General features: G+C 41.0%; 1 protein-coding gene across 3 annotated transcripts in view; it reads right to left on the reverse strand.

The window, feature by feature from the left end:
- abcc3 (ATP-binding cassette, sub-family C (CFTR/MRP), member 3) overlaps window positions 1-25,762 on the reverse strand; it is a 64,598-nt gene that overhangs the window by 19,126 nt on the left and 19,710 nt on the right. For all 3 annotated transcript variants that reach the window (XM_084938367.1, XM_084938366.1, XM_084938365.1), the window contains exons 2-16: window positions 22,127-22,303; window positions 21,313-21,426; window positions 16,875-17,012; window positions 13,779-13,904; window positions 13,472-13,533; window positions 11,862-11,996; window positions 7,790-8,038; window positions 4,259-4,436; window positions 3,934-4,095; window positions 2,580-2,672; window positions 2,250-2,453; window positions 718-864; window positions 538-625; window positions 262-328; window positions 56-182 (exon numbers count right to left, since the gene is read on the reverse strand). In XM_084938367.1, the coding sequence (XP_084794493.1) occupies window positions 56-182; window positions 262-328; window positions 538-625; window positions 718-864; window positions 2,250-2,453; window positions 2,580-2,672; window positions 3,934-4,095; window positions 4,259-4,436; window positions 7,790-8,038; window positions 11,862-11,996; window positions 13,472-13,533; window positions 13,779-13,904; window positions 16,875-17,012; window positions 21,313-21,426; window positions 22,127-22,156 (1,920 nt within the window). In that variant the 5' untranslated portion in view covers window positions 22,157-22,303. The remainder of the gene's footprint in view (window positions 1-55; window positions 183-261; window positions 329-537; window positions 626-717; window positions 865-2,249; window positions 2,454-2,579; window positions 2,673-3,933; window positions 4,096-4,258; window positions 4,437-7,789; window positions 8,039-11,861; window positions 11,997-13,471; window positions 13,534-13,778; window positions 13,905-16,874; window positions 17,013-21,312; window positions 21,427-22,126; window positions 22,304-25,762) is intronic.

The following is a 25,762-nucleotide window of genomic DNA, read 5'->3' on the forward strand; positions in this document are numbered from 1 at the left end:
AAACCACCTGCTGCTTCCCGGTATGTTATTCAAAAAACACTAGGGGAATTCCTACCCGAACAGAAACCTCTCCCTCCACTTTTTCCATGTCACCCAGTAATGCTGAGATCAGGGAAGACTTCCCACAGCCAACATGGCCCACCACAGCCAGCAGGGAGCCCTGGGGCACCATCACGTTAATACTGCAAGCACACAATCAAATATTTTACTAAAACAAATACGGTGAATATAAAAATACGATGTGTGGCTTTCGTAGCATACTTGTGTAGAACAGGAGCGTCGTCTTTGCCCCACGTGAATTTCCCATTGACAACCGTGACTGCAAACTCTGTTGAGCAACAAAATGACACAAGTGAAAAAAAAAAAATCCAAGTCATCCAAGAACTGGCCAGGCAGGAGTCACTAGGTGAAAAAGAAAACAGTGAACTTGCACTCAAGCGTTGCATTTCAATAGCCCATGGTGTTTACATGAAGGAATAATCTAAATGACTAGACAAAGAAAAGTTTTGACAAGTTAATCCAAGTGTTTAATTTCACCTGTGACTGTGTTGTTCCTGTTTACGGAATCTGGATCCAGCTCATCATGACTCAGGAAATTTTGGACTCGCTTCAATGAGACGCTCGCCTGAGATGTAGAATAAACAGATGCATGCAATGAATTCTGCTAAAGAAAACCCGAAACACAAACACGTTGCAGGAGGTGAAAAAGGTTCCCACCTGTACCAGGCTGCTGATGACTTGGGGAAGCATGTTGAGGGGAAACCTAAGGATGTTAAAAAGCGAGATCGACACGAAGGCCGTCTCCGCATCCAGGATGTTTTTTTCATCCACAGTTACATACACGGCAAATGTTGTCAAGGCAACCTGGAAACACATGGGAAAAGCAGACCACTCAGACATCAAGGTTCATCGGTTTAGTGCAGAGAGGAGGCAGAGCCGTGATGCCAGACAGTCAGTGACTCAGCAAGGATCTAAATATCAACAGCACCATTAAGGCGTTATCATCGACACAGATATACACTTGTTTTGGTTGCTGAAGTGCTCATTTACCCAACTAATAAAACATGCGTTCACAAAATCTCACATGTGACCTGAAGAAGACAACAATTGCAGGCATGAGGACATGTGAAAAGAAACGCTGCTCACACACCATATGAAGACTTTTCTCCATTTTTCTTTGCACAGAAACTTGACCTCAGGGTAAGGCCATGTGTATATATACACGTGCTTCAGTTCAGTTTCCTGTGGTTTTGTTAGTCCGCTGCAGAAAGACGGCTGCTGAGTGGTGAAAGTCGAAGCACTAGAAGCACTCTGGTTCTTCCAATATTGTCTCAAAATCACACTTTTCTTAATATGTTAGCCTTTTGCAATTGGGACACAAACTTTCTGTGGTGGCCCCAAGTGCACCAGAATACTTAGTCACTGTAGGTTTATCCAGAGATTTTCAGACTGCTTAACAAACTTTGATGGGAGATGTTTAGACTCATCATAAATCATTAGAGTAAATTATGTGTATGTAAATTAAACTGTAAATGCTAAATAAACAAATGGGGTTAGTGTGATCGTATCTGCAAATAATCTTAATCCAAATATTTTCATATCAAGGCCTAAAACCCCCTAACGAGGAGCTTCTTAATAATAATGCCAACATGTGACATTCTTATACAAGTTGGAAATGAAAGTCACGTTAATGTAAAGCAGCTTCCAGCCAGTAAAGTTACTAAAATATGACTTTAAAAACTGACCTAGAAACTGACAAAGCTCTTTGTCAAGGCTTTTACTAACAAACCATAACAGACAAAAAGTAGTGCTGAAACCTATAGTGGTGTCATAATAATCCATCCATCCATCCATCCATCCATTCGCTTCCGCTTATCCTTTTCAGGGTCGCTGGAGCCTATCCCAGCTGTCATAGGGCGAGAGGCGGGGTCCACCCTGGACAGGTTGCCAGTCTGTCGCAGGGCCAACACACAGGGACAGACAACCATTCGCACTCACATTCACACCTAGTGGCAATTTGGATTATCCAATTAACCTATCCCCACAAGCTGCATGTCTTTGGACGGTGGGAGGAAGCCGGAGTACCCGGAGGGAACCCACGCAAACACGGGGAGAACATGCAAACTCCACACAGAAAGACCCCTCATAATAATAAACTGTCAAATTTGAACAAGTTTTCATCCTGTTTAGATTTACTGTGCAGTCAACTTTTCTTCATGAGTTTCTTGAGTTTTTTGGGGGAAGCCTACCAGGAAAGGCGCACTGGTCCAGGCCATGGTGGACAGTGCTCCGAGGTAGGCCGTCTTGCGTAGCACGATAAGCTCCTTTTGCCGAATGGCCAGGACCTTTTCTTTGAAGGAGTTCTCCCACGCGTACAGCTTGAGGACTTTGATGCCGTTCAGGATCTCGTTCATCAGCTTGATACGAGCATCTTTGTGCTGCATCTGCTCCACCTGACGATGATGGTGAGACCAGCTGTTTTTACTTGTGAATTTTGATACTTAAAACACAAAGGGGACTTATTTTTAAGCAAATCAATTGTGTAAATGTCTCATTCTGTTTGTTTTACACTGAAATACCTGATAGGCTCGAGTCTTCATAGCGATAAATGCATTAAAAGGGATCAGCATGATCATAACAGCCACCCCAGCAAGCACAGATGGACCGAGGATCTGTAAAATAAACAAGAGTCAGCAAATGATTAAATTTATGATACAAAATAAAGAAGAACTCTCCTGAGTGTAAATAAAAACGTGGCAGGTCCAGGATAACCACGACCTCCCACGGTCTGGTGAGGAAACTGTAGACTGACTGGATAAAGAACTTGATCCAGTGTGGCTCAGCTTCCCACAGCTCTGACCACGAGACCTTCCAGTCCATTCCCTTCTCCCACTGAGCCCACACCCCTTGCTGTCACAGTCGGTCTCTAGCTGTGCAGGTTTCCTCCACCCCTGTTCAGATTCCTTCCTAAACCAACTGGGTTCTTTCTTCTTCCCAGGTTTTGTTGCATCATGGTATTGGCATGCTGTTGCCAACACCAAAGTCTGCCGCAGCGGCTCTTCTGCCTGGTCAGCTCCTCCTGAGCCCTTCACTTCCTACCTGTCCTCACCTTTGTGGTGGTTGAGGAGGCTCTCTTACCAAACAAACCACAAATTTTTCTGACAGGCTGCTGAATGGAAGTCATAGCTTGGAAGATAACGAAGATGATCTCAGTGACCGACAATGGTCAGACAGCTTCCAGATTACAGTAAATTTTAGCTGTTATTCTCATGAGTGCATTAAATAAAGTCCCCTTGGCATAAGGAGAAGACTCAGGCTACGTCCACACGTACACGGGTATTTTTGAAAACTGAGATTTTCCGTTTTCGTTTTAAAAAATAATCCCGTCCACACGTAAAGTCAGAAATGAAGGAAAACGCTGCTAGGAACATGCCAAAGCAACAGGTGGCGATATATTCCTAACCGAGTAGAAATGTTGGCCAATCAGAAGTCTAGAAGCCTCGGTGGGAAATAGTAAACAAGGATGGGGCATAGAAGCAGAACCGAGTCGTATGTGTGGAGGGACAGTAACTGTGTGTGTATATGTAAGCATTTAAACACTGCAGAGAGTACCAGTAACAGTAACAGTATTGTAGAAATTCATTTCACCGAAACAATAACATGGCGCACAGTGTGACGTCAAAAAAGGCGCACACCTTTGACGCTGCGTTTTCTGCGTTTTCTGCGTTTTTCTCGTACACAAATGCAAAAACTGAGTTTTCAAAAATATCCACCCTGGCCGGAGTTTTTAAAAATCTCCATTTTCAGTGACCAAAAACGCCGTTTACGTGTGGACGAAAGGTGAAAACGCATAGAAAAATCTGCGTTTTCAAAAATACCCGGGTACGTGTGGACGTAGCCTCAGTGTAACACAAATACAATCTGTGCATGTACCTGCCAGAGGAAATATAGTGCCAGCATAATCTGAAGAGGGGCAGACCACAGCATGTTAAGGAAGGTGGTCAGGTCCATGAACCTCTGCGCATCCACAGACATCAGGTTGACTATCTCTCCCACAGTAGATGAACGCTTGGCTGCATTAGTTATCACTAGTGCCTGTAAAACAAACAAACAAGCAAAACAGAAGATCAGGGAACAAAACCCTTAACACCACAAGAATATTTTCTATGAAGCAATTGATATCTCCCTTCTAAATTTAAATATGAATGTAATTTGTTTGCAGAACAAAAAAAATCTAATGTGACTGTTTCCTGCATACCTTCCTGTAGATAGCTCCGATGACAGCAGTGCGCACATTCATGCCAGTGACAAAACAGTACTGAAATTGATGGTGGAGTATGAGGGTTTGCAGCAGGGCCGTGAAGAACATAAGGCAGGCCAGCGTGTACCCCCACCAATTAGGAACATCTTTTGCTTTAATGAACAAGATCAGCATCCTGGAAAGGTAAAGAAGAGGAATAACAGTCTTTGATTAAAGCACATGAAGCTGAAATAACCAAAAGTGTAAACACCTGTGTAAGCCCTCCATCCTCCATACATGCAGACACACACTGCAAAATGTTAGTGTCATTTAGCGCACTATGATCCAGGTATCCTACAGGTTGGACTCTACAGACATCTATTCTTTAACTATGGCCTTAAAACACTGGGAAGAACTGCTGACCTTCAACACCTGAAAAAAAAGATTAAAAAAAAAAAAAAAGGTCTGGCATTCACAAAAGTATTACTATTGGCAGAGACCTTAGCGGCTTTGTTGACTCATGGTGTGAGTGTGTCAACACACCACTGTTTCCCAGGCCTCTCATTTCTTCTGTGCTCGCCTGTTGAAATCAGACCAAGTCAAACATGTTCTTTAATCAGCCGTCCTCTGACACCGTTATGAGGACACAGAAGTCACGAGGCTCACGAGACTTGGAATGTCCTCCGACAATCACCTGAAGCTCCTTTGTTCAAACTGTGCTCATGCTTTTGCCCTCAAGGCGAGTCACGTTCCCCGAAATCTAAACCAAAACTCTAGTCTGTTTTAACTTTTCATGCATTTTACTTCATTACTCTTGCAACATTTTTAAAGCTACAGACTTATTTGTGCCAACCCCAGTTTAATCAGTGAGCTTGATTGGTCAGAGTGGGTTTGGCATGCTGTGTAGCTAAAATACTCTCACGCTGTTGAATTTGTATCTTTTTGAGTTAGCGACTCAGGACACACGTTATTTAGCTTAGCATGTCACCTTTATAGCTTTGCATACTATATATCAGAAACTCACTTATTCCTGACACTCCCTAACTTGCCTAATTTCACATTCCAGAAGGACTGCTATTTCGTGCTATAGGGACAAAGAACCTGTTTAACCTGAGATAGATACGCTTAATCTGCAGATTATCTGCTCTTTCCATGGGTGATTACAGTATGTAAAGGCAGCTTAAAGGCCAGAGCTAGAATGACAGGTACATACTGTTGTAACAGTAGATTTTTCATAGTATAGCATAGTATATAAACCAGTAAAGGGCTCAATGGCATGTCAAAGCTGAACATGAGGGACAAAATAGTTGTCTTTAATGTTTAAGTGTGTGGCAACTGCTTCTTCTGGTTAAGGGTTTTGTTATTACTGTGGTTATACTCTTAGAAACCACTTTTACAAGTTCGATTATAAATACAGTGCATCTGAAGAGCACTCTTTACTTGCTCCACAGTTTGTCCCGTTACAGCCTTCTTCCAAAATGAACTAAATTCATTTCTTTACCACAAAATTCTGTACACAATACCCCATGATGAAGGTTCCTAAAATTCTTGCAAATGTGTTAAAAAGAAAGAACAAAACCATGTGTATGTAACATGAACACAAGTATTCACAGTTTTGCTGTTTCCACTGATCTCCTGTCATGTTTCCACAACTTGATTTGAGTCCACCTGTGGTAAATCCAGTTGATTTGACCTAGAAAAGGCATACTGTCTATATGAGATCCCATAGCTGACAGTGCATATCAGAGCACAGACCAAGTCATTTAAGTCTAATGAATTGTCTGTAGACCTCTGAGACAGGATTGTATCGAGTAAGATCTGGGGGAGGGTACAAAGCCTTCTGCAGCACTGAAGGTCCCAATGGGCACAGTGGCCTCCATCAACTATAAAGAAGAAGACGTTTGGAGCCACCACCAGGACTGGTAACGGAGCTGGCTGCTCAACCAATCTTAGCAACTGGGCAGTTTGGTCAGGGAAGTGACCCAGAGGCCGGTGAGCTCTGACAGAGCTTCAGCTTTGGAGAGAGTAGAACCTTTCAGAAGGACAACCAGTTTTTCAGCACTCTTATTATTAGGCCTGTATGTTAGATTGGCCAGTCGGAAGCCACTCCTCAGGAGTCTGACAAAAGACACTTAAAGGACTGTCAGACCATGAGAAGCAAAACTCTTTGGTCTCTTTAGGTAATGTCTGGAGGAAACCAGGCAACGCTCATCACCTGGCCGATACCAATCATTCAGTGAAAGCTGCTGACCTGGGTGACCTGTCAGGGTCGAGGGAAAGATGAATGCAGACATGTACTGAGACATCCTCGATGATAACCTGCTCCAGAGCACTCCTGACCTCAGACTGGAACAAAGGATTTTCACCCAAACGAACAATGACTCTAAGTACACAGCCAAGATAACAAAGGAATGGCTTTGAGACCACTCTGTGAATGAGTGCCCCAGTCAGTGAATAGCTGGGCACTGATGCGCTCCATCCAACCCGATTCAGCTTGAGATGTTCTTCAAACAAGAATGAAAGGTGTGCTGAGCTTGTAGCATCATACACTACACTGAGGCTACCAAAAGTGCTTCAATTAGTGAGCAAAGGCTTTTAATTCTTATGTGCATGTTTTATGCACTTTTTCCGTTTTTAGTAAATTTAAAAGAATTCCAAGCAAAGTTTTTGCCCACTTTGACATCATGGGAACTGTGTGTAGAATTTTTAGTAGAGCAATGAATTTATTAAATGTTGAAAAAGACTGTAACATGACAAAATTTGGAACAAGCAACAACAGCATCTCTGTGAAAGGAAACATGCTGTACATATAAAATATAAATAGGAATCACTGGATGGTGTTACCACCGACATTCTAATGAATGTTTGGAAGGACTGTAAAGTTTTTCCCGTCACTATTTTCTTCCCTCTCTTTCTCAGACTGTATTCACTTCCAAAAATGGCTCAAAATTAGTTTTTCTATTTTACATATAAGGCATCGTATTAAATCCTGAGATCCATTTTTCCATAGAGGAACTTTAACATTAAGTTGGGATTTTACATGGGTATACTACAAAAATAAATGAAAAAGCTGTCTTATCAAAAGATAACTGTCAAATAAAAGGACAGAAAATTTGAAATTAAAATTTCCCCCCACTGTGCCGCAAGTAAGAATGATATATCAGTGTCAGGAGGGAATGTTCAAACACATCAGTCCCACAAAAGACACACGCAGGAAAACTATCTGGGAAGCCATCTCTGATAGCTTATCTACACAGTGATAAGGATTTCTGAGAAAGGCTCCTATCATTGAATTTGCACCCTGGGCTACTAAAGGCATAAAGATGAAACATATTTACATGAGGAGTTTGCATCCTGAACAAGGACAGTGTACGCCTTTAAATATAGACAGCTAACATGCTCTGCATAAAGAAGACCGAAATGCAAAAACACAAACGCGGCATGCAAAAATCTGTCCTGGAAATGGTATTCCACAACACTGGAACAATAGTTGTTTGTGTGCTGTAGTAAAGAGAGCACGCAATATTAGAGTAGAATCTTTGTCTTTACTTCAGGAGCTGTGGGTTGACAAAGGTGATGATATCCTGCAGGAGCTTGTAGCCTGAGCCAATCAGAAAGTAGGGTCCAAAGGCCTTGACGAGGGCGCGAAGGAAGGATGGCTGGTGCGCGACTTTCTTACTGGACAGCAGCACCTCTACTTCCTCTGGGCTGCTTTCGCCTTCTCCTCCTCCTGAGATGTGGTTGGTGGTTGACGGCGGGGGCTTAGCGTACGTAGCCTGGCTAGCCACACTCTCTTCACTGTAGGGGGGAAGATTTGGGTATTTAGGATGGGAATGAAAGAAAAAGAGCAAGAGATTTAATACAATTACATTTTATTTATATAGCACCAAATCATCACCTCACGATTTATATTGTAAGGTGAAGATCCTATGATAATACAAAAAACCCCAACAATCAGATGGCTCCTAGAAGCAAGCACGCGGGAGGAAGACTCCCCAGTAACAGGATGAAACCCCTGAACTAGGCAGAAAGAGGCTTTTGTACTGGTCCTTCACCAGGACCCAAGCATAGTGATTGAATCATGTGAGGCCAAGATAACATGTTACTCAAGATACAGAGGTGCTTTTTTCTGAATAACATCAGTTGTGAACAGATAATTGGCACAACAATTTGGATCAAAAAGTTTGGAAGGAAAAGTCTAACTTAAGTTTCTTTAATGACACATATCCTGACTGTTTAACTACAGCAGCAGAAAGTGGCACTCTCATACTGATAAAGCAGCATGTTATGTGTCTGACTCCCTCTGCCAAATATTTAACATTTGCTAACCTTTTCAGCAGGCTTTCAGGGTTAGGGCTGGCTTTCGTTAAAGCCACATGCTAGGCACAGGCACAGTTCAGAAACTAGAAGATGCTACGCTTCACATGAAATCTCATACATTTTTGGCATTACAGTTCTTATGTTAGAAGATTTTCCATTTGTGTGCTGTGCTCGCAAAATATTTGTCTCCAGATTTTTAAAATATTTCAAAAAAATTACTAGTAATAATTTGATAAGATGACCTTTATTAGTCCCACAGGTGGGAAATTTGTTAATGATATGAGTTTCGAAAAAGTAAATTAAACTGCCAGAGCTCCTGACTACCATTGGATTTAAATAGCTTTACCGTCTGAGGTCCAACCCCAACCCTAAATCTAACTAACTCCATAAGAATGCATAAATTTTGACACATCAAAAAACTATTCACATTTGTTCCAAAAAAATGAAAATTCTGCCTTTTGCCTCCCAAATACAGGGTTATGGTGTGGTTAGGGTTACCACCTATGCTAACATAAACCTCAGATCATAATAGTGGGGCGATCGTGGCTCATAGAGTTAGCAGTTCGTCTTGTAACCGGAAGGTTGCCGGTTCGAGTCCCGGCTCGGACAGTCTCGGTCGTTGTGTCCTTGGGCAAGACACTTCACCTACTGGTGATGGCCAGAGGGGCCGATGGCGCGATATGGCAGCCTCGCTTCTGTCAGTCTGCCCCAGAGCAGCTGTGGCTACAACTGTAGCTGCCTCCACCAGTGTATGAATGTGAAATTGAATGAATAGTGGCATTGTAAAGCGCTTTGAGGGCCCTGAAAAGCACTGTATAAATGCAATCCATTATTATTATTAAAGTCAATTGTTCTCTTGGTCAAAGTGACTGCTATTATATCCGTTTGATATTGTACAAACTTTTCAAATGCTTTCTTAGCCAGTCACTTTCCTTTGATGAAAATACCAAATGCATTTAGGAAAGTGTTCAACAAAAGATACAGGAGGTAATATTATTGACCTTTAGACGTCATCCCAGGTTGCTAGGAAAATTTCTTCAATTTGAAGCTAGTTTAGCTGCAGTTTTGATGATGTTTATAAATGAGAAAAATGTTTGCCAGTTTATGGCAAACATTGGAGGAAACGACTGACTACTCAGTCCTAAATTGCAAAGACATTGTAACCCATTAAATGATTCAACTTAAATGTAAAGTACAATGAACTGTTGATACTAAATCCCTGGAAATGTAATAAAAAAAAATCCCAGAAAAGCAGTAAATCACTGTCACGTACTGACTATAATTTACCATAGCTGATGAATCACACTATGAGCGCAACTGCCAGTGTTCAGTAGCTAAACTGTTTTAGCTCTAAAGTATACCACATAAACAAATCATACTTCAGATTCCCTCTGCAAACCTGGATCCTTCCAGTGGCGAGCAGCGATGCAAACATCGGAAAGGGAGAAAACAACAACAAAAACTACAGCATTAAGAGTTGTTGGGGCTGTTGGTGGCTGCATTTGCTTAAATGGTAAATAACGGCATTATTTGCTCAAAAGAAGCTCAGACAACCTTTGTTCAGCTTACTACACAAAGTGTAATACAAGCTTAAAGCAAAGGAGTCTGATTACAGCAGTGAAGTAAAGGGAGACTACAGTTCAGCAAACAACTGTTAACATGAAACAGGTTTCCAGGTCACTACTGAAAAGGCCCTAACCAAACTGTTCCCTCTCATTTTACAAGAAGAATGCACAGACAGGAAAACTGCACAGAAAGAGGAAGCAGCCTGACAGAGGTCGGAGTTCAGCAAAGTTGTCAAGCGTGTTTGCTAAAGCGGTACAACGTGTAGCTGGAATGCTGTTCCCAGCCGGCAGCCAAGGAAAGTAATTTCTCCTGCATGAAGCTGAACAAACTCAAAAGAATAGAATGCAGCATCCTTAATATGAGAAAAGTCATTCACTTTGCAGAGCAGCGGGATGTGGACTTAATCCTCACAAGCTCTGACAGTAAAAGCCCGAGATATTCCACAAACGTACAGGAAACATCAGAGCAGGATTACTACAAACGAGCTGCTTTCCTTTATAATGTTGCAGTGCATTTCGTATATCCTCTCTGATGCCTGCAGACGCTCTCTGTGTGAGTTGTTGCTGCAGTCTGTGTGCGTGGAGTTTCCCACAACTCTTTAAAGTAGAAACGGTGTGTGGTAGCTTCAGATACTGATACCCTCCTGCTAGGGTTACAAAAGAAACGTGCTAGTAGTTTCACTTGTGCAAAAAGGAATGAACCTACGCCTGCACGCGCACAACCATACACAAAGAGCTCTGCCCTCTACGACAACATCCCTTCCCTTTTCTAGTCTAACAAAGAACTAATAAATCTGCCCTTCCTTTGAAAGCCTGAGCCAGGGGCTACAATCAGCTATGGCTTTTTTTAAATTCACATTATGTGGATCAAAGAAAGCATTTATAGAAATTCAAATTAGTTTATAAATGTGAACTCTTAGGTTTTCACTGACTGCTCAGTGCTCAGACAGCAGGAATAAATGACAAACAGGAGAAATGTAAACGGTCTAGAGGAATACATACACAACAAGAGAAAGGCACACAACAGAAAAGTCAGCGTGTTGCAGGAAGACAAAGTAAAAAGGCTTTAAAAACACAAAAAGGTGCAATATTAGCCGCTGCATACATCTGTATCATTGGACTATGTTAGATTTAAAAGTTTTGTAAATGTCATTGAGCCACAAAGAGAACTTAAGGCGGACACTGTTCAGTATCCCTTACCCCATCTTCAGCTGGCTCAGAACGTGCTCTCACTGGCGAGTTAGCAGCCAAAGACAACACATTGTCTGTGTCCTTGCTTGCTTGCTAGCATCAGCCCTCTCCAATCATCAGATCAAGGCCTTTTAACTATTCCCCATTTAGAACAACACTTCCTCAGCTCATCAGGCCGGTTGAATCCCAGTGAAAAGGGGTTTGTACAATTCTGATGAGCTTGAGACTCAATATTTGGTATGACCACCTTTTTTTTTCATGACCCCCAACACCAGCAGCCCCAAACCATGACAGTGCAAGAATTTAAAATATGGATTCATCACTCTATCAGACCCATGGACACTGATTTTCAGCCTAGTTATAAGTCTGCAGCCTTTTCTCACAGCTTATCTTCCTTAAGAGTGACTGAAGATAGTTCTCCAGGTTTAGTCTGAAGCCTGGAGAACTATCGTGTAAGACCACCTTAAAAGACATCAAAGCCTGTCTTATTTTAAGCAAAACACAAAGAAATGAAGTGTAGCTCAAAGCTTTTAAGTTTAACATACCTTAACTTTGCCTTGGCCTCCTCCTTCTCCCACTCATTAAGGAGCCTGGGCACCATGACTTTGGAGCTATCGCGCTTGTTCAGGGACCACAGGTCTTTGGCCTCCAGGGGCATTTTGTAGCCCTTTACAGCCATACTGAGAAAGAGAAACAGCAACTTAATTCAATCGGTTACATTAAAGCAATTTATTGCTACAAGTGTGACTGAAACAAATGAGACATTATCTAAATGGTTAAAGTGCATGTTTGCCTCTTTTTTTCTGTTTAGTTTTCTTTGATTCATTGCCAACATGTAACACTAAAATTCTTTATCCCAGAGCCATCTTACGAATACATGTTGTCCTCAAAAATACTTAATTGAGTTTACTGAATTAGCTAATGATCATTATGTATAACTGGATTGAATTTCACCAGAAACTGGCCTCATGTTTTTTTCCCCACAGAGATACATATACAGTCTCTCTGCATGTCTATGCAAAAATAACAGATAATAATAATAATATGATATTGCAGTATTAAATAAGCAAAAGCTACGTTATGAACTACGTAATTATAATCACAGTGCAAACTACCCTCGTGTTTTGACATCATGTGATATAGTAAGTAAACAAACTCTTTAGTGACAGGTTTGGCTAAACAGTGATTCGTGAAAAATTATCAGGAAATAATATTTGTAGCACGGAGTAACGGTGCCAGCAGCATTTCTTTTTTTTTTTTCTTCAAAAGGTATTAAACAACTAATAAACTGTAACCAATAAACTGTACAATGAAGGAGTAAATAACTCCTACATTTAGATAAAGTTGAGGTCAAGCAATACTAAATAATATAGCCACAGTATGTGTGCATTAAAAAGAGGACTGAAGGGTTGAAGCACTAATATGAATGAAGGAATGTTAGCATGGTTTATGATGACCTTACATTTATTTATTACCATGGCAATTGCAGTCACTATGAGAGATGTGAAGAAAAATCACACTTTTATCATTCTGCATGTTTGAACACAGTGAATACTGTGTAAACAGCCACTAACATAATGACATATATTATTAATTGTGGATTAGCTAACATAGCATGGAACAAGCTAACAGCAAAAGTAACAGCGATTTCTAAGCTTCTTCATTCAAGCTGCACTAATGGTTTGTTTTTTATGACTGCAAACGTTTTACATTTTACCACCAACTGTGGTCGAGGTAAGTCGACACTGCTTGTTCAGTTTCACTGCGTTTATGATCACTGCAATAAAAAAGGAGAAAGGAAAGGAGAAACTAGCGCTAATCTAAACAACAACAGTATGAAGCCAAATGACTCTCAGGCTAATCTAAGTGAGATAAGTCCAAATAAATTAGATTGACTTAAATTATCCTAAAACATTTTTCTTGTTTTAAGAGGGCTAATCCACCTTGAGAAAAAGCCCCAAACTGAAGATTTAACAGACTAGCACGTCCTACTATATTCACAGAACTACAAAAACTGCTTGAAAAATGAATAGCAGGGTCTAAAGATGGTGAAACGAACACCTCAGAGTCTTTAAAGCCCCAAAACTTTTAGTGTATACCACAAACTGTTGGTCTATGGAGGTTGGTTTGGTGGCAGACAGCAATGTTAGCTTACCTTGTGAACCACCAAAAAGTGATCCTTGAGAGAAAACCTGCTGTAGCTTCAGGGCAAGGATTCTGGGAGAGGGGAAAAGAGGATAAGTGTGCATAATATGAGACCAGGGAGGTTAAATGAGGATAAAGAGGACATACTGAGAAGCCAGTAACACCTGAATTCAGTGTGTGACTGTGTGACCTGCTTTAACAAGCACAGAGCTGCCCCGGAGCGTGCTCAGACTTTCAGCTACTCAGAACACTGACTTTATGGTGTGAGCAGGAAAACACAAAAATTATTTATGAGCGGACTGTGACCGATGACTCACAGGGTCAGTGACAACATTGGAGAAGAGAGGAGGTTTCTCGTTGAAGCAGCAGAGAATGAACTCACAGACCACCATGCTGAAGTAGAAGTAGAAAGTGGTGAACCGCAGCTTATCTGTGACTTCGCCCTGTAAAGTATAACAAGAACACACACGCAGACACATCCTGAATTGGAATCATGTACAGGAAACTTCTCGTGCATTGTTTTCATTGTTCCTTTAAAATGAGGTCTGTACTTAAACCAATATATATGAAAAATAAAAGCTGAAACCTAAGGCTCACAATATCAGATAATAATTAGAACAAGTGTGTATCCTATTCTTTTTGAAAACAAGACATCAGCTTTTATCAGTTTTTGGGATGAGATGGCTTTTTGGAAAACACAACATGTCCTTGAAGTACCAGTCCACAACAGCAGTCACCTCAAGGAGCGTTTAAATCCTAAGCTAAAGACCCAACAATATTATATAGAAACCTCAACATTCACACGACCCCCTGTGAATATTAACATTATTACCTCAACATTCACACCGTGTGAATGTTGAGGTAATATTGGGTCGACAGGGGGTCGTGTGAATCACACGACCCCCTGTGAGAAAGGCTTTGGCAACACTGGAAAGTCCAGTTCCCTTTTAACAAGAAGAAACCTCCAGAGCAACCAGGCTTCAGGGAGGGGCGGCCCTCTGTCATAACCTCCTCTAACAGACGAACAATGTTATTCCTCGACTGCACCTTTCAGACCTGCAGCTATATCAGAATTCACAGGTGTGTCTGGGTGTTGTCATTGTGTGCAAAAGGTTCTTTGTGACACATGATGGATGGAATATGAGTTACTGCTTACAGCAATTTTACAGCTTTATGACAAAGTAAATGGAAATTTAAAAAAAGAACACCTTCCTTAAATTCTTATTCAAGTCCTATATTTTATGTCTGCTTTGGTGATGAATGTAAAATTCACCCCTGGCAGTCAGGCAGCAGGCAGCCCCACCCATGCATTGCTATGATCATCCAGGAGAAAGGTAAGCATGAGTTGTAAGTGTGTGGGTGTTAGGAACATTCACATGAATGGATGGAAGCTGACCGCAGGATATTCGTATGTAAACACCTTTTGACATATGAATGGAGGTAGAACCGTTGGATCTGTATGTGTGTACAATAGTACAATACTACTGGCAGCTAAAATAAGCATTGTCACAGTGAGCACAGCAGCGTGCTGAGGTTAGGATTTGGTTCAAAGGCTAAACAACCCTACAAGGTAATAGAATGGCATTTCCATTCACTAAACATCCACACAGAGGAAAAAGTATCACAAAAGCCAAAAGTCTGCAAAAATCAGGCACCCCCTTTTTTCCCCCACTATTCAATTCAATTTTATTTATACAGCACCAAATCATAACAACAGTTGCCTCAAGGCGCTTTATATTGTAAGGTAGACCCTACAATAATACATGAGAAAAACCCAACAATCATATGACCCCCTATGAGCAAGCACTTTGGCGACAGTGGGAAGGAAAAACTCCCTTTTAACAGGAAGAAACCTCCATCTAACCAGGCTCAGGGAGGGGCGGGGCCATCTGCCACTGGTTGGGGAGAGAGATGGTCTGCCATGAACTGACACAACAGATGTGAATCTGAAGATCTCAAATGCATGAATGTTGTCTGGTGCAGTGAATTTGTATTTACCATTCAGAAAGCACGCTACGTTGCAGCTATCAGGAGAGATCAACGCTGGCACCAAGAAACAGAGATGAGACAGAACCTTGTTGAGGGTCACGGGGGGACACATTTAGCCATAAATCTGATTATCCTCCACACATAAAAATGTGAATATGAACCCATGTAAACACGCTAATTGGGGTAAGCCTTACTCTGATTATTGACTATAATCCCATCATTACGTGCACCTTAACACAGCTTTTGACCTTTTTATAACAGAAAACAAGTATATCACTTAAAGATTTTATACAAGATTAACATTCTCCACATGACAGTCATTCCATTCTCTGTTCTCCACAATAATATTGACTCGTGAAAAAAAGAATTACTTGAGTCAACCATTTAAAATAAAGTGCATACATATATCAGACATCAAAGCCTTTCATATCCAACACTGAGGGTGGTCATCTTTTTGAGTATTAAACGACACCAGCCACAAACAGAAACATCTGCCTGTACAGCAGCTAAATCGTCCACTATTCTCACTAGGCAGTACCAAGTGTATGGTACCTGATTATAAATAGTAAGAATGGACCAAACCAGTAAAGACAAAGATTAAAAATGCTGCAATCCAATGCACAGTCTAGTTTTTATTAGGAGCAGTTTTGTTCCTTATTCATAACGCCATGATTATGAACAAATATTGATTTTTGCTGCTTTAAATAACACTAAATACACTCAGGTCTAAAATCTTGCGTTATTCAATAAACTGCACCATTCCTCATCATGTGCACAACTTTGCTTCCTCTTGTGATTTGCAATTAACTTTGACATGAATCTTTATTGTGTAAAAACAGCAGTTTTCAGCCTTTGTAGTACAACAGTTTAATGGGTCACTAATCAATTTCCCTTCTAATGGACGGGAAGCTTATCTGGGAGTCATGCAAGTCCTGCAGATTAGACCCTTGCAATTGTTAAAACCAGAATTCGCAGAACTACTGGGTCAGCAGCACTTACAAACAACTGTTCTGCAGCAGTCCCCATGCGTTCCAATCACTTTGTTGCATCGGTCTGCATATTTAACATTCACTTCCATTTTTTCTTCATGATGATCTCTGTGTGAATGCTTGCATATGTTTTCTCCACCGCAGCTCCATACTCCCTGCAGGGTTTGTTTGCTGTGAGCTGCAGCTCTGCTGGTGAGCGGTGCACACTGAAGGTAAGATAAGTACACTGGGAACAACAGGCCTACTATTCCCTTTTTGCTTAGTGGTGCCCTGATCTAACCCCTGCCAGAGCATCCACCCACTGTAAACTCCAAAACAACTCCTAAGACAACAAGACTGGGGGAAGGAGATTCAGACGTGTGAAAAAAGGGCACCAGGCAGAGAAGATGATGGCAGACAAGTAAAAGGTATTTGAGGGCAACGACATGTTCTCACCTGGCTGGAAGCCTGTAGGATCTTGGAGCGGAAAGGCACGGTGGCACACAGCAAACACAGCAACCAAAAGATGAAGAGGACCCCTGAGGACTGGACCCCGCGTAACCTCTCAAACTGGATCAGAAATGTGGCCAACAGCTGAGAGGGAAGGGAGGGGTGGGGGTGACACACAGAGAGAAGAAAAAGGATTGGGAAGGGGTGAGGGGCAGAGGGAGAGACGGTATTAGATTAGCCATGACAGAATAACTGAGAGCATGTGAGGTAAACCACACACAAACTGGGTCAGTGTTTCAACTTTGGGTTAGATATGCTCCTCGTGGAACCGCAGCACTCAGGGCAGTTTACTTCAGGAGGAGCGCTTCACTGTTTTCCTATCTGGCTTTTCAGTCAGCTTCTGCTACATTATTTCTGGTGATGGAGAGGTAAAGACAGACTTTTAAAAAAGACAGTGAGATCAAACTGGTGCTAATTACCAATTTAAGTACTGTCTTTAAATTAAGAGTGAAAGCGTAACTTGCTTTTCATCCTCTGCTATATTACAGACTTTTTCAGAGGTGGATCCTTATATCAAACATGCTCAAAATTTAAAATAATAACATCAGAGCTCCACCTACCTACTGTTCAAATCTTCGGTTTTAACGGGCAGCCAATCAGAAGAGAGTTGGCTTACAGGGAGAAAAACTAAAACAGCTGATTTCAGACAGATGATGAACCCAGAGGCTGCACCAAGTCCCAGTGTAACGTAAATAAGTATTTAAGCTATTAATGAGCAAATGAACTCTGATAGAATCCAATAAGCTGCATGCTCCTTTGAGGATGTCCTCATTCAGGACATTCGGTACACTTACTCATTCTTGTTATCCTACTTTCTAGTCCGCCTACAGGAGTTATGCACAGCCGGTGTCCTTTTAGTGCAGTGGCTACACAGACAATGAATTGGAAAGTGCATCTGCATCCATACATCTTCTCATTCACCCTTTGATAATGAAATTTTGGATCCTAGTAGACCATTGCACATTTCCAGATGTAAAAAGCATGTTAGGACTGCAATGCTTTCCATACACACAGCCTTTTCTTTTTTTAGCTGATGTGACTCACCTGTGTTTAGCAAGTAATCTTTTCCTTTTTCCTGTCTAAATTTAGTCTGTCAAGCAAATATTGGCAAATATTTATCACAGGATAAAAAAGGCACAAAGGTCATAAAGACTCATGAACATCTATACCAAAAAACGTGCTAAAGTTTCAGAGGATGAGCAAAGTCATTATTAAAATGTTCTGCAGCAGTCGATTTCTTTTGTAAGGATTTTTCTGCCTTTATTAAATTCTTTCACTTCAAATCAACAAGGCCAGCTCTTTAAACCTCACAGCTACATTATCTTCACCATTCAGGATTTTTTCCTTTTTAAAGTGCAGACCGAAAACCTCAATGTCTTTGATTGAAAAGATTCTCTCATCTTTTCAGTCCACTTTTTTTCCTTTTCATTTCCTGCTGTTGCGTGACGTTTTTCATTTCAGTGCTTCCTGTCTAATTTTACTTTGGGCAACCATTGCAGTGTGCATGTCTGTCTTTTAGACGACTTTTAGTGGTTATAAAGGATTTCATCACCTTTTCCACCAGAAAACTTTCTCTAAACAGTAAATTTATGCCAACAATAACAACTGAAGTGATGGAACATTCCACTGCTGTGGAGGGGGAGACGAAATACAATTTTCCTGTCTAAGAGGAACCTGGAAAAAAATACAGTATCACTATTTACACAGTATCTGGCCTCAGGTCTGTAGCACTGGCCTGGTTAATGGATTTGTTTGGAGAAAGGGAAAAAAAAAAGAGTGCATATGACTTTTCTCCTTTTACTGCCTTAAAGAAACTGTTTCAGATTTGTTTTTACGTCCTGGAAAAAAAACTGTTTTGATTTGGAATAAGACATGCGACATTTGAAATTGCAACAACTTCACGATGGTGTAAACTGTTTATCACAAGACTGCCAGCTGTATCCAGTGTGACAAGGACATTTCTGCACATGTGTAGAAATGTACCAGAGTACCTTCACTTCTGCATATTGGTTTATTTGGTCCAATCTTAGATAACTGCATCTGAGCACTTATCACACTGATGGATGCATTTTGTTTTTAACAGTTTGGGATTTAAAGAGGTAACATCAACAGTCTAACAGATCATTCATTTACTGGACATTAACAACATTAAACCACATGGGAAAATGTATATTGCCTGAACAATATATATTTTTGACATTTCATGAACAACAAAATGTATCTTTTAATCAAGCACATGAGTTAGTAAACTAATCAGGTATTGAAAACCAACTCAATGCCCGCTCCTCCAGTCTGTCTTGATCTGTGGCTCAAATGAAAGCACTACTGGGATACTGATTAGCTCCAAATGAGCTAAAAATTGCACCAAAAACTGCATTTCTTAAAATCGCCTCCAGAGCCTGGCTCAGTCCCATGGACTCCTGTGTTAAAACACCCAACTGTAAAACATTACAACACTACAAAGCATGTTTTGGCCACCTGCTAATTTCCCTTACTTAACAACTATTTTGGCATCACTGTCTTTTTTTTGTATAAGTCACCCATTCATTTGTCAAGGCTTACACAGTTAGGAGTTGTTTTATCTGCAAGTCTGCCAAGTTAGGCAGCTGTAGCTGGTAAGGCTCTTAGAGAGGTTTTAGAGGTGTCCGTGGTGTTGATGGTTTTTGGAGCATTTTATTGCCATTATCTGACAAATAGAAAAGGCCAACAACAAAGTTACTGCTGCAGTTAGTGAGTGAAATTCTAGCATGTTATCTAGCGCGCCTGACATGATGGCAAAGAGGCTTCAGTGTGGAGTCTAGGATTCATTTCATGGTCTCACGGGCACTGTGCATATCTTTTATCAATATTTTGTGTATTTTTTTGGGTGAATTGTATCAGTTCAGAGAATTTCCATTTGAAGCTGACTGTTTTAATGGCATTTTTACGTCCATCTCTATTCTCTTCTGGTGAAACGGCACATCAAACTAATTACTCTGAACCTATAATATCAGCTCTTGTATTGTTTTATCTTCTAAAGCAGGGGTGGGGGAACTCCAGGCCTCGAGGGCCGTGTCCTGCAGGTTTAAGATGTGTCCTTGATCTAACACAGCTGATTTAAATGGTTAAATGACCTCCTCAACATGTCTTGAAGTTCTCCAGAGGCCTGGTAAATGATTAGTTTAATCATTTGATTCAAGTGTGTTGACTCAGGGTAAGATCTAAAACCTGCAGTACACCGGCCCTCAAGGCCTGGAGTTGGACACCCCTCTTCTATTGTGTCTATAGTGTCCATGACTGCAAGTTGAAAAAAGCTGAACCATCAGAAACTCTAAAGTTCTGCTGCCAAACCCTGTACATTTATGAGTGTGGAATGATGCAACATCACCTACAGGGATTTCAAATCAAAGTAGCATATATGAGTGTGAGAAACCCTTTTCTCTTGCATAGTTTAATTTGGTTTTCTTTTTGTTGTTGTTGTTTTTAAAAAACAACAACAACAACAACAAAAAACAGGGAAGTCTTTACTGTGGCATTATGTCTTAAATGTATCAATCGGAGAAACATTTGTGCGTTTGTGACCCGTGTCTTTGAAGTACAGTGATACAGGAATGTTTCCCACTTCTTGTTACTTCAGGAAATCAAACAATAAATAGCTGAAATACTGATCCTTTGGATTTCCTGACAAAGACCAAATAATTTAGCTTTGGCCCACGGACAGACATAAGCAGGAAATGGACACAGAATTACACAGTGATTGCTACGTTTTCCTCTTTTGTTTTATTATTCTAGACCATAACTGCACTTAAGATGATTAAAAAAAAGTTTGAGGCTTCCTGCTCCTTAAGCTCCGAGTCACATTGTTTGTCTATACAGGCTCCTCCACATCTCTGTGGACGTTTCTGTTTACACAAAACTGACTTATTTTGTTGTGCTTCATAGCTGAGTTACACTTGCTTAGAAGAAGCTAAGAGAAAGGATTTCAGCCTTTCACCCACACGCAGTATTTGAGTGTGTGCATGTGAACATGAACAAAGATTCGGATCACACATTAACTGGCCACAGCTGGTTATGGATGTGTAATGTCAGCTTCGATTTTCTGTTACAGTCATGTAAAAACACCTCTGGAGCACTGAAGGCAAGCTAACTGCCCATGTTGCTATTTCACTTTATCCATCACACGAACAGCTGCTGTCATTTTGGCAAGCCGGTCTCTGTGACTCTTATCTTTTATCACTCAGATATGAATCTCTTGTATATGTGGTCTACATCAGCCTGTATTTGAATATGCAAAAAAACATTTGTATAATTCTTAAAAACAAACAAACAAACAAACTATAATCTATCAATGTTGCTTTCACACTGTGACTTAAATATATATATATATATATAACATGATCCTCACCATGGTCATGCCAAGCACGAGTGGGGTTACATAGTAGATGGGCGGCTGATTGCCCTCGTGCAATGTGTAGAAAAGATCTGTCCAGCACACAATCCACAGCAAAAAGCCAAATGCCTGAGAGCAAACCGAGAGACAAAGGGAAGGAAACAAACATTGAATTATATAAAAACAAAGAAATAAGACACAGAAATCAAAGCCATCAAAATATGAGGAGATTTCTGGCCAGTCTTGTGCTTGGTTTAGTTCGTTAGTTAGTTTGTAATATGTTTATTTATACTTCAAGTTCTAGACACTCTCTGCTGGTCGAGTTAATGTGATGATATATGATAACATGTATGATAACCTGAAAATCATTTAACCATCTAAAACAGAGAAACAAAGTACTCGGTTACTAAAATTGATATACTCTAGTGCAACCTTAGTTTGCAGTACGTTACTAGAAATCAAACACATAAAAGAGGCTTTAAAAACTGCGTTCATAGAACATGAAATGCTCCTCTTTATACTGCGGTTATACCATATATGAGAAACAGATTACATATTATTCAGTAATTATTTAAATAAATTAACACAATGTACAATTTATAGACACTAAACGTGAATATATGAAAGATAAATGTTGAATCTAACATGGTTCAGTATTGGACCCTCGGGTTTTTATTTTATAGACATGAATATACGAATTATCTTGCAACATCTCACATATTGCAGTACCTCCCAACTAGTTTTAAACACAATAATGTGTACTATGTGACATTACCATACACTGAACTATAATAAACTAAAGTGATGAGTGTATGAAATGCTCTCTCACCGTCTTGAACCTGTTCAAAAGTGACATCATGATGTATCCTTTCTTGTTCTTCTTGAGACAGAAGATGTAGATTGGGCTGACAGCCCACAGATAGATGCACTGCACCCATGAGAGAACAGAGAGCTGAAAACACTCTGGGAGGTCAGGCCAACTGGAATTAAATGTCCGATTGGATACCTGTGGACACAAGAAAACAGCGGTTTAGTTTACATACCTACATCTCACTGAAAGACCCACAAAGCTAACACCTTGTCTAAACTGCACAAGCTGGAATCCCACCTCCACAACCCACAGAATTGAATCACACCAACTAGTTTCCTTAAGTTAAAACTCTTAGTAAACATCTTGTGAACATCTGCTCACTGCTACAAATTGGGGGGCAGGAAAACATGATGTGCTGGGCTGCAATAATATTAAATCTATAACTTCAAAGGTGACCAGTTGGTTAGCTACCTAACGGAAGAAAGTTTTGTTTCTTTGTTTGTTTTATATCTGATGTTTGAATTTAAACTACACATGATATATCCAGTGAAAGTAATCTGGCATTGTGTTGATCACTTTCCTTAATAATCAAACTCAAATTCAATCAGTATGAGGATAAACGTCAGGATAATTTGGGGCTTTTAATAATTTCTTTGAACTGGATATTTAAAAACTCCAAATTACCATAATATTCACGATCATAATGGGTATATGGGCAAACTGCATTCAATTCAGTTTTATTTATCTAACGCCAACAGGACTTTATTTTGTAAGGTAAATGTGCATTATTACGGTGGATAATGTTCACCATGTCATTTTGACTTTTCATCCCACATTTTTTACTTTAAGATTAAAGCCTATCGGCCAATAATATCTGCCAATTGATAAATCAGTCCGAGTCTATTTTAGATGAGCCAACACTGGTCCACACACTGCACTGACGGGAAAGCAGAGTGCAGTCCACCTGCATTAGTAGCAGTGGAGCAGTGAAACATGTGCAAAGTGGGCACCATTTCAGATAATGTGTAAATATTAAAACCTTTAGCGTGACGTGTCAAAGACAGATGACTCATTTACTTGCAGCTGAAGAACAATATCTGATTAGCCCTGAGGACATCCGGAGGAGAACGCTAAGTAAACATTCGCAGATACGCAACTCTGACAATGCAGTTATGTTGCTCCCACACGGCTGAAGGTCCACCCATAGATCGAACCAAGATAAACACAGCTGCCAGCATCTAACCACTCTTCATACCTTGCCACGCCCATCTGCATGGCTAAGTGTGTGCTTGAGCATGTGTGTGTGGCTGTGTCAGGATGTCCCTCTCCACTTCAGATAGTCTTAACATTGCTCAAGAGCGAGCAGTGAAACCAGTGGTTCTGTTAATCTTCTTAATGATTTCCCAGACCGTGAACGTGAGCCTTATGAACTTGTTATTTTTAAACCTAAATTCATGAACTTCTCCCAGTGTGTGTTTGCAGGTTTTACCACAAAAAATGTATGCACTTTAGCTCCAATAATGACAGGAAACTAAAAGAATTCTCAGACCGTGAATGTACTGTTTATCAGCAGGGTTTCTCCATTTCACAGTCTAAACAGAAATGAATTTTCTGACTCACAGGATGTTAAAGTCCACAAGCCAAACCAATAAGCTGTATTTTACCATCAGAGACACATTTACTTCAGTACATTGTCATAGAGATAATAATCTATTATGTTTAACATCAACTTTAGGAAGAAGCTACAGCAAAACTTCAGCAAAATTATTTTAATCAGCGTGCCGGTGTAGCTCAGTGAGTGAGCAGGTGACCATATGCTACCATCGTGGCTCAAGAGTTGGCAGTTTGTCTTGCAATCGGAAGGTTGCCGGTTCGAGCCCCGGCTCTGACAGTCTGGGTCGTTGTGTCCTTGGGCAAGATGCTTCACCCTTTGCCTTCTGGTGGCGGTCAGAGGGCCCGGTGGCGCCAGTGTCTGGCAGCCTCGCCTCTGTCAGTGCGCCCCGGGGCAGCTGTGGCTACAGTGTAGCTTGCCATCACCAGTGTGTGAATGTGTGTGAATAGGTGGATGACTGAATGTAGTGTAAAGCGCTTTGGGGTCCATAGGGACTAAGTAAAGCGCTATACAAATACAGGCCATTTACCATATGCTGTGTGATGGGACAGCAGCAGTCCCCACTTTCCTGCCTAGCTACACTGTCTCTATCCATAAAAGGCCAAAAGAATAATCTTAAAAATAAAAAGTATTTCACTCAGTGGTTAATCAATATAAACCTGAATACAAACTATGCTAAATCATGCAGGCCTACAGACAGGTCAGTGACCCGCTGTAACTGCCAGTCTTTTAGGAAAAATCCAATTCCAACCAACTGGCAAATGGTTGCAGCTTCCTAGCTCTTACTAGATGAAATTGGTTGTAAGAAGGCCCTCTAAATGCACTGGTTGCTGCACACAGTCCTTTCTACTGAAAAAACATGTTTCAAAAGGTGCAGCTTTTACTTTGAAGGTAAACGTACTCCATTTCAGGTCAGCATCACATTTTTTTCTTAGTTTCACAACCGCTCTGTGGTTAGTTAGCAAATGTTTGCAAACAATCATCTTCTATGCAAGCTATATGTGAGGTAATGTGCTAACAATCACAAGGAGAATTTCTGTGGAGCAACTCTGTAAAGTAAAGTGTGCGTGTTAGTCCCCATAGGGAAATAGTTCCTCTGCATTTAACCCATTCAAGCAGTGAAGCAGTGGGCGGCCACCAATGCAGCGCCCGGGGACGGTACCTTGCTCAGGGGTACCTCAGGGTAGCCGTTCAGTGGAGTCGAACCCCCGACCTTCTGATCATGGGGCCGCCACTCTACCTACTGAGCAGGGATAGCTCAGTAGGTAGGTAGTTGTCACTGATATCACCCAGCGACAGACAGCAACCTGTAGTAACCACTTGCAAACTGCAGGGGGAAATACACTTTCTTCCCTAGTGAGTTGACGTTGCCAAGGAATCCCCAACTAGTCTGTCGGTCTGGGTCCAAAGAATCCAAAGTTCCAGATTTGCTGAAGATTTATCAAAATGTTAATACTACAAAAAGGAATCTGTTTGGAATTGTTTTGGTTTTAAACTGCTCAATGAAGCATTTAGATAAAAGGACACCTTGCTGCTCCTACAAGGACAAACAGGTAGAGGGAACATGCTGTTAAATGCTCAGTATGCACAACCTGAACCCTGCTAGTAAAGCTCGGACAGTCTCGGTCGTTGTGTCCTTGGACAAGACACTTCACCTACCGCCTACTGGTGATGGCCAGAGGGGCCGATGGCGCAATATGGCAGCCTCGCTTCTGTCAGTCTGCCCCAGGGCAGCTGTGGCTACAACTGTAGCTGCCTCCACCAGTGTGTGAATGTGAGAGTGAATGAATAGTGGTATTGTAAAGCGCTTTGAGGGGTCCCGAAAAGCGCTATATAAATGCAATCCATCATTATTATTATTATTAACAAAGAACACTGGGTGCTAATGGCATTATATCAGCTTCAATAGTTTGGACTGGTTACACCAGTCCAAGCTCTTAACCCTGTATAACACACAAGTTGTCATTTTTAACTTCCCTTTTTATGAAAATAACACAGAGAAGCTAAAGTGTGGCATGCTAATTAGTGAGAAGTGTCAACAG

The sequence above is a fragment of the Perissodus microlepis genome, chromosome 8 (genome assembly GCF_051167445.1).
Source record: "Perissodus microlepis isolate ML-2025 ecotype Zambia chromosome 8, ASM5116744v1, whole genome shotgun sequence".
Lineage (NCBI taxonomy): Eukaryota > Metazoa > Chordata > Actinopteri > Cichliformes > Cichlidae > Perissodus > Perissodus microlepis.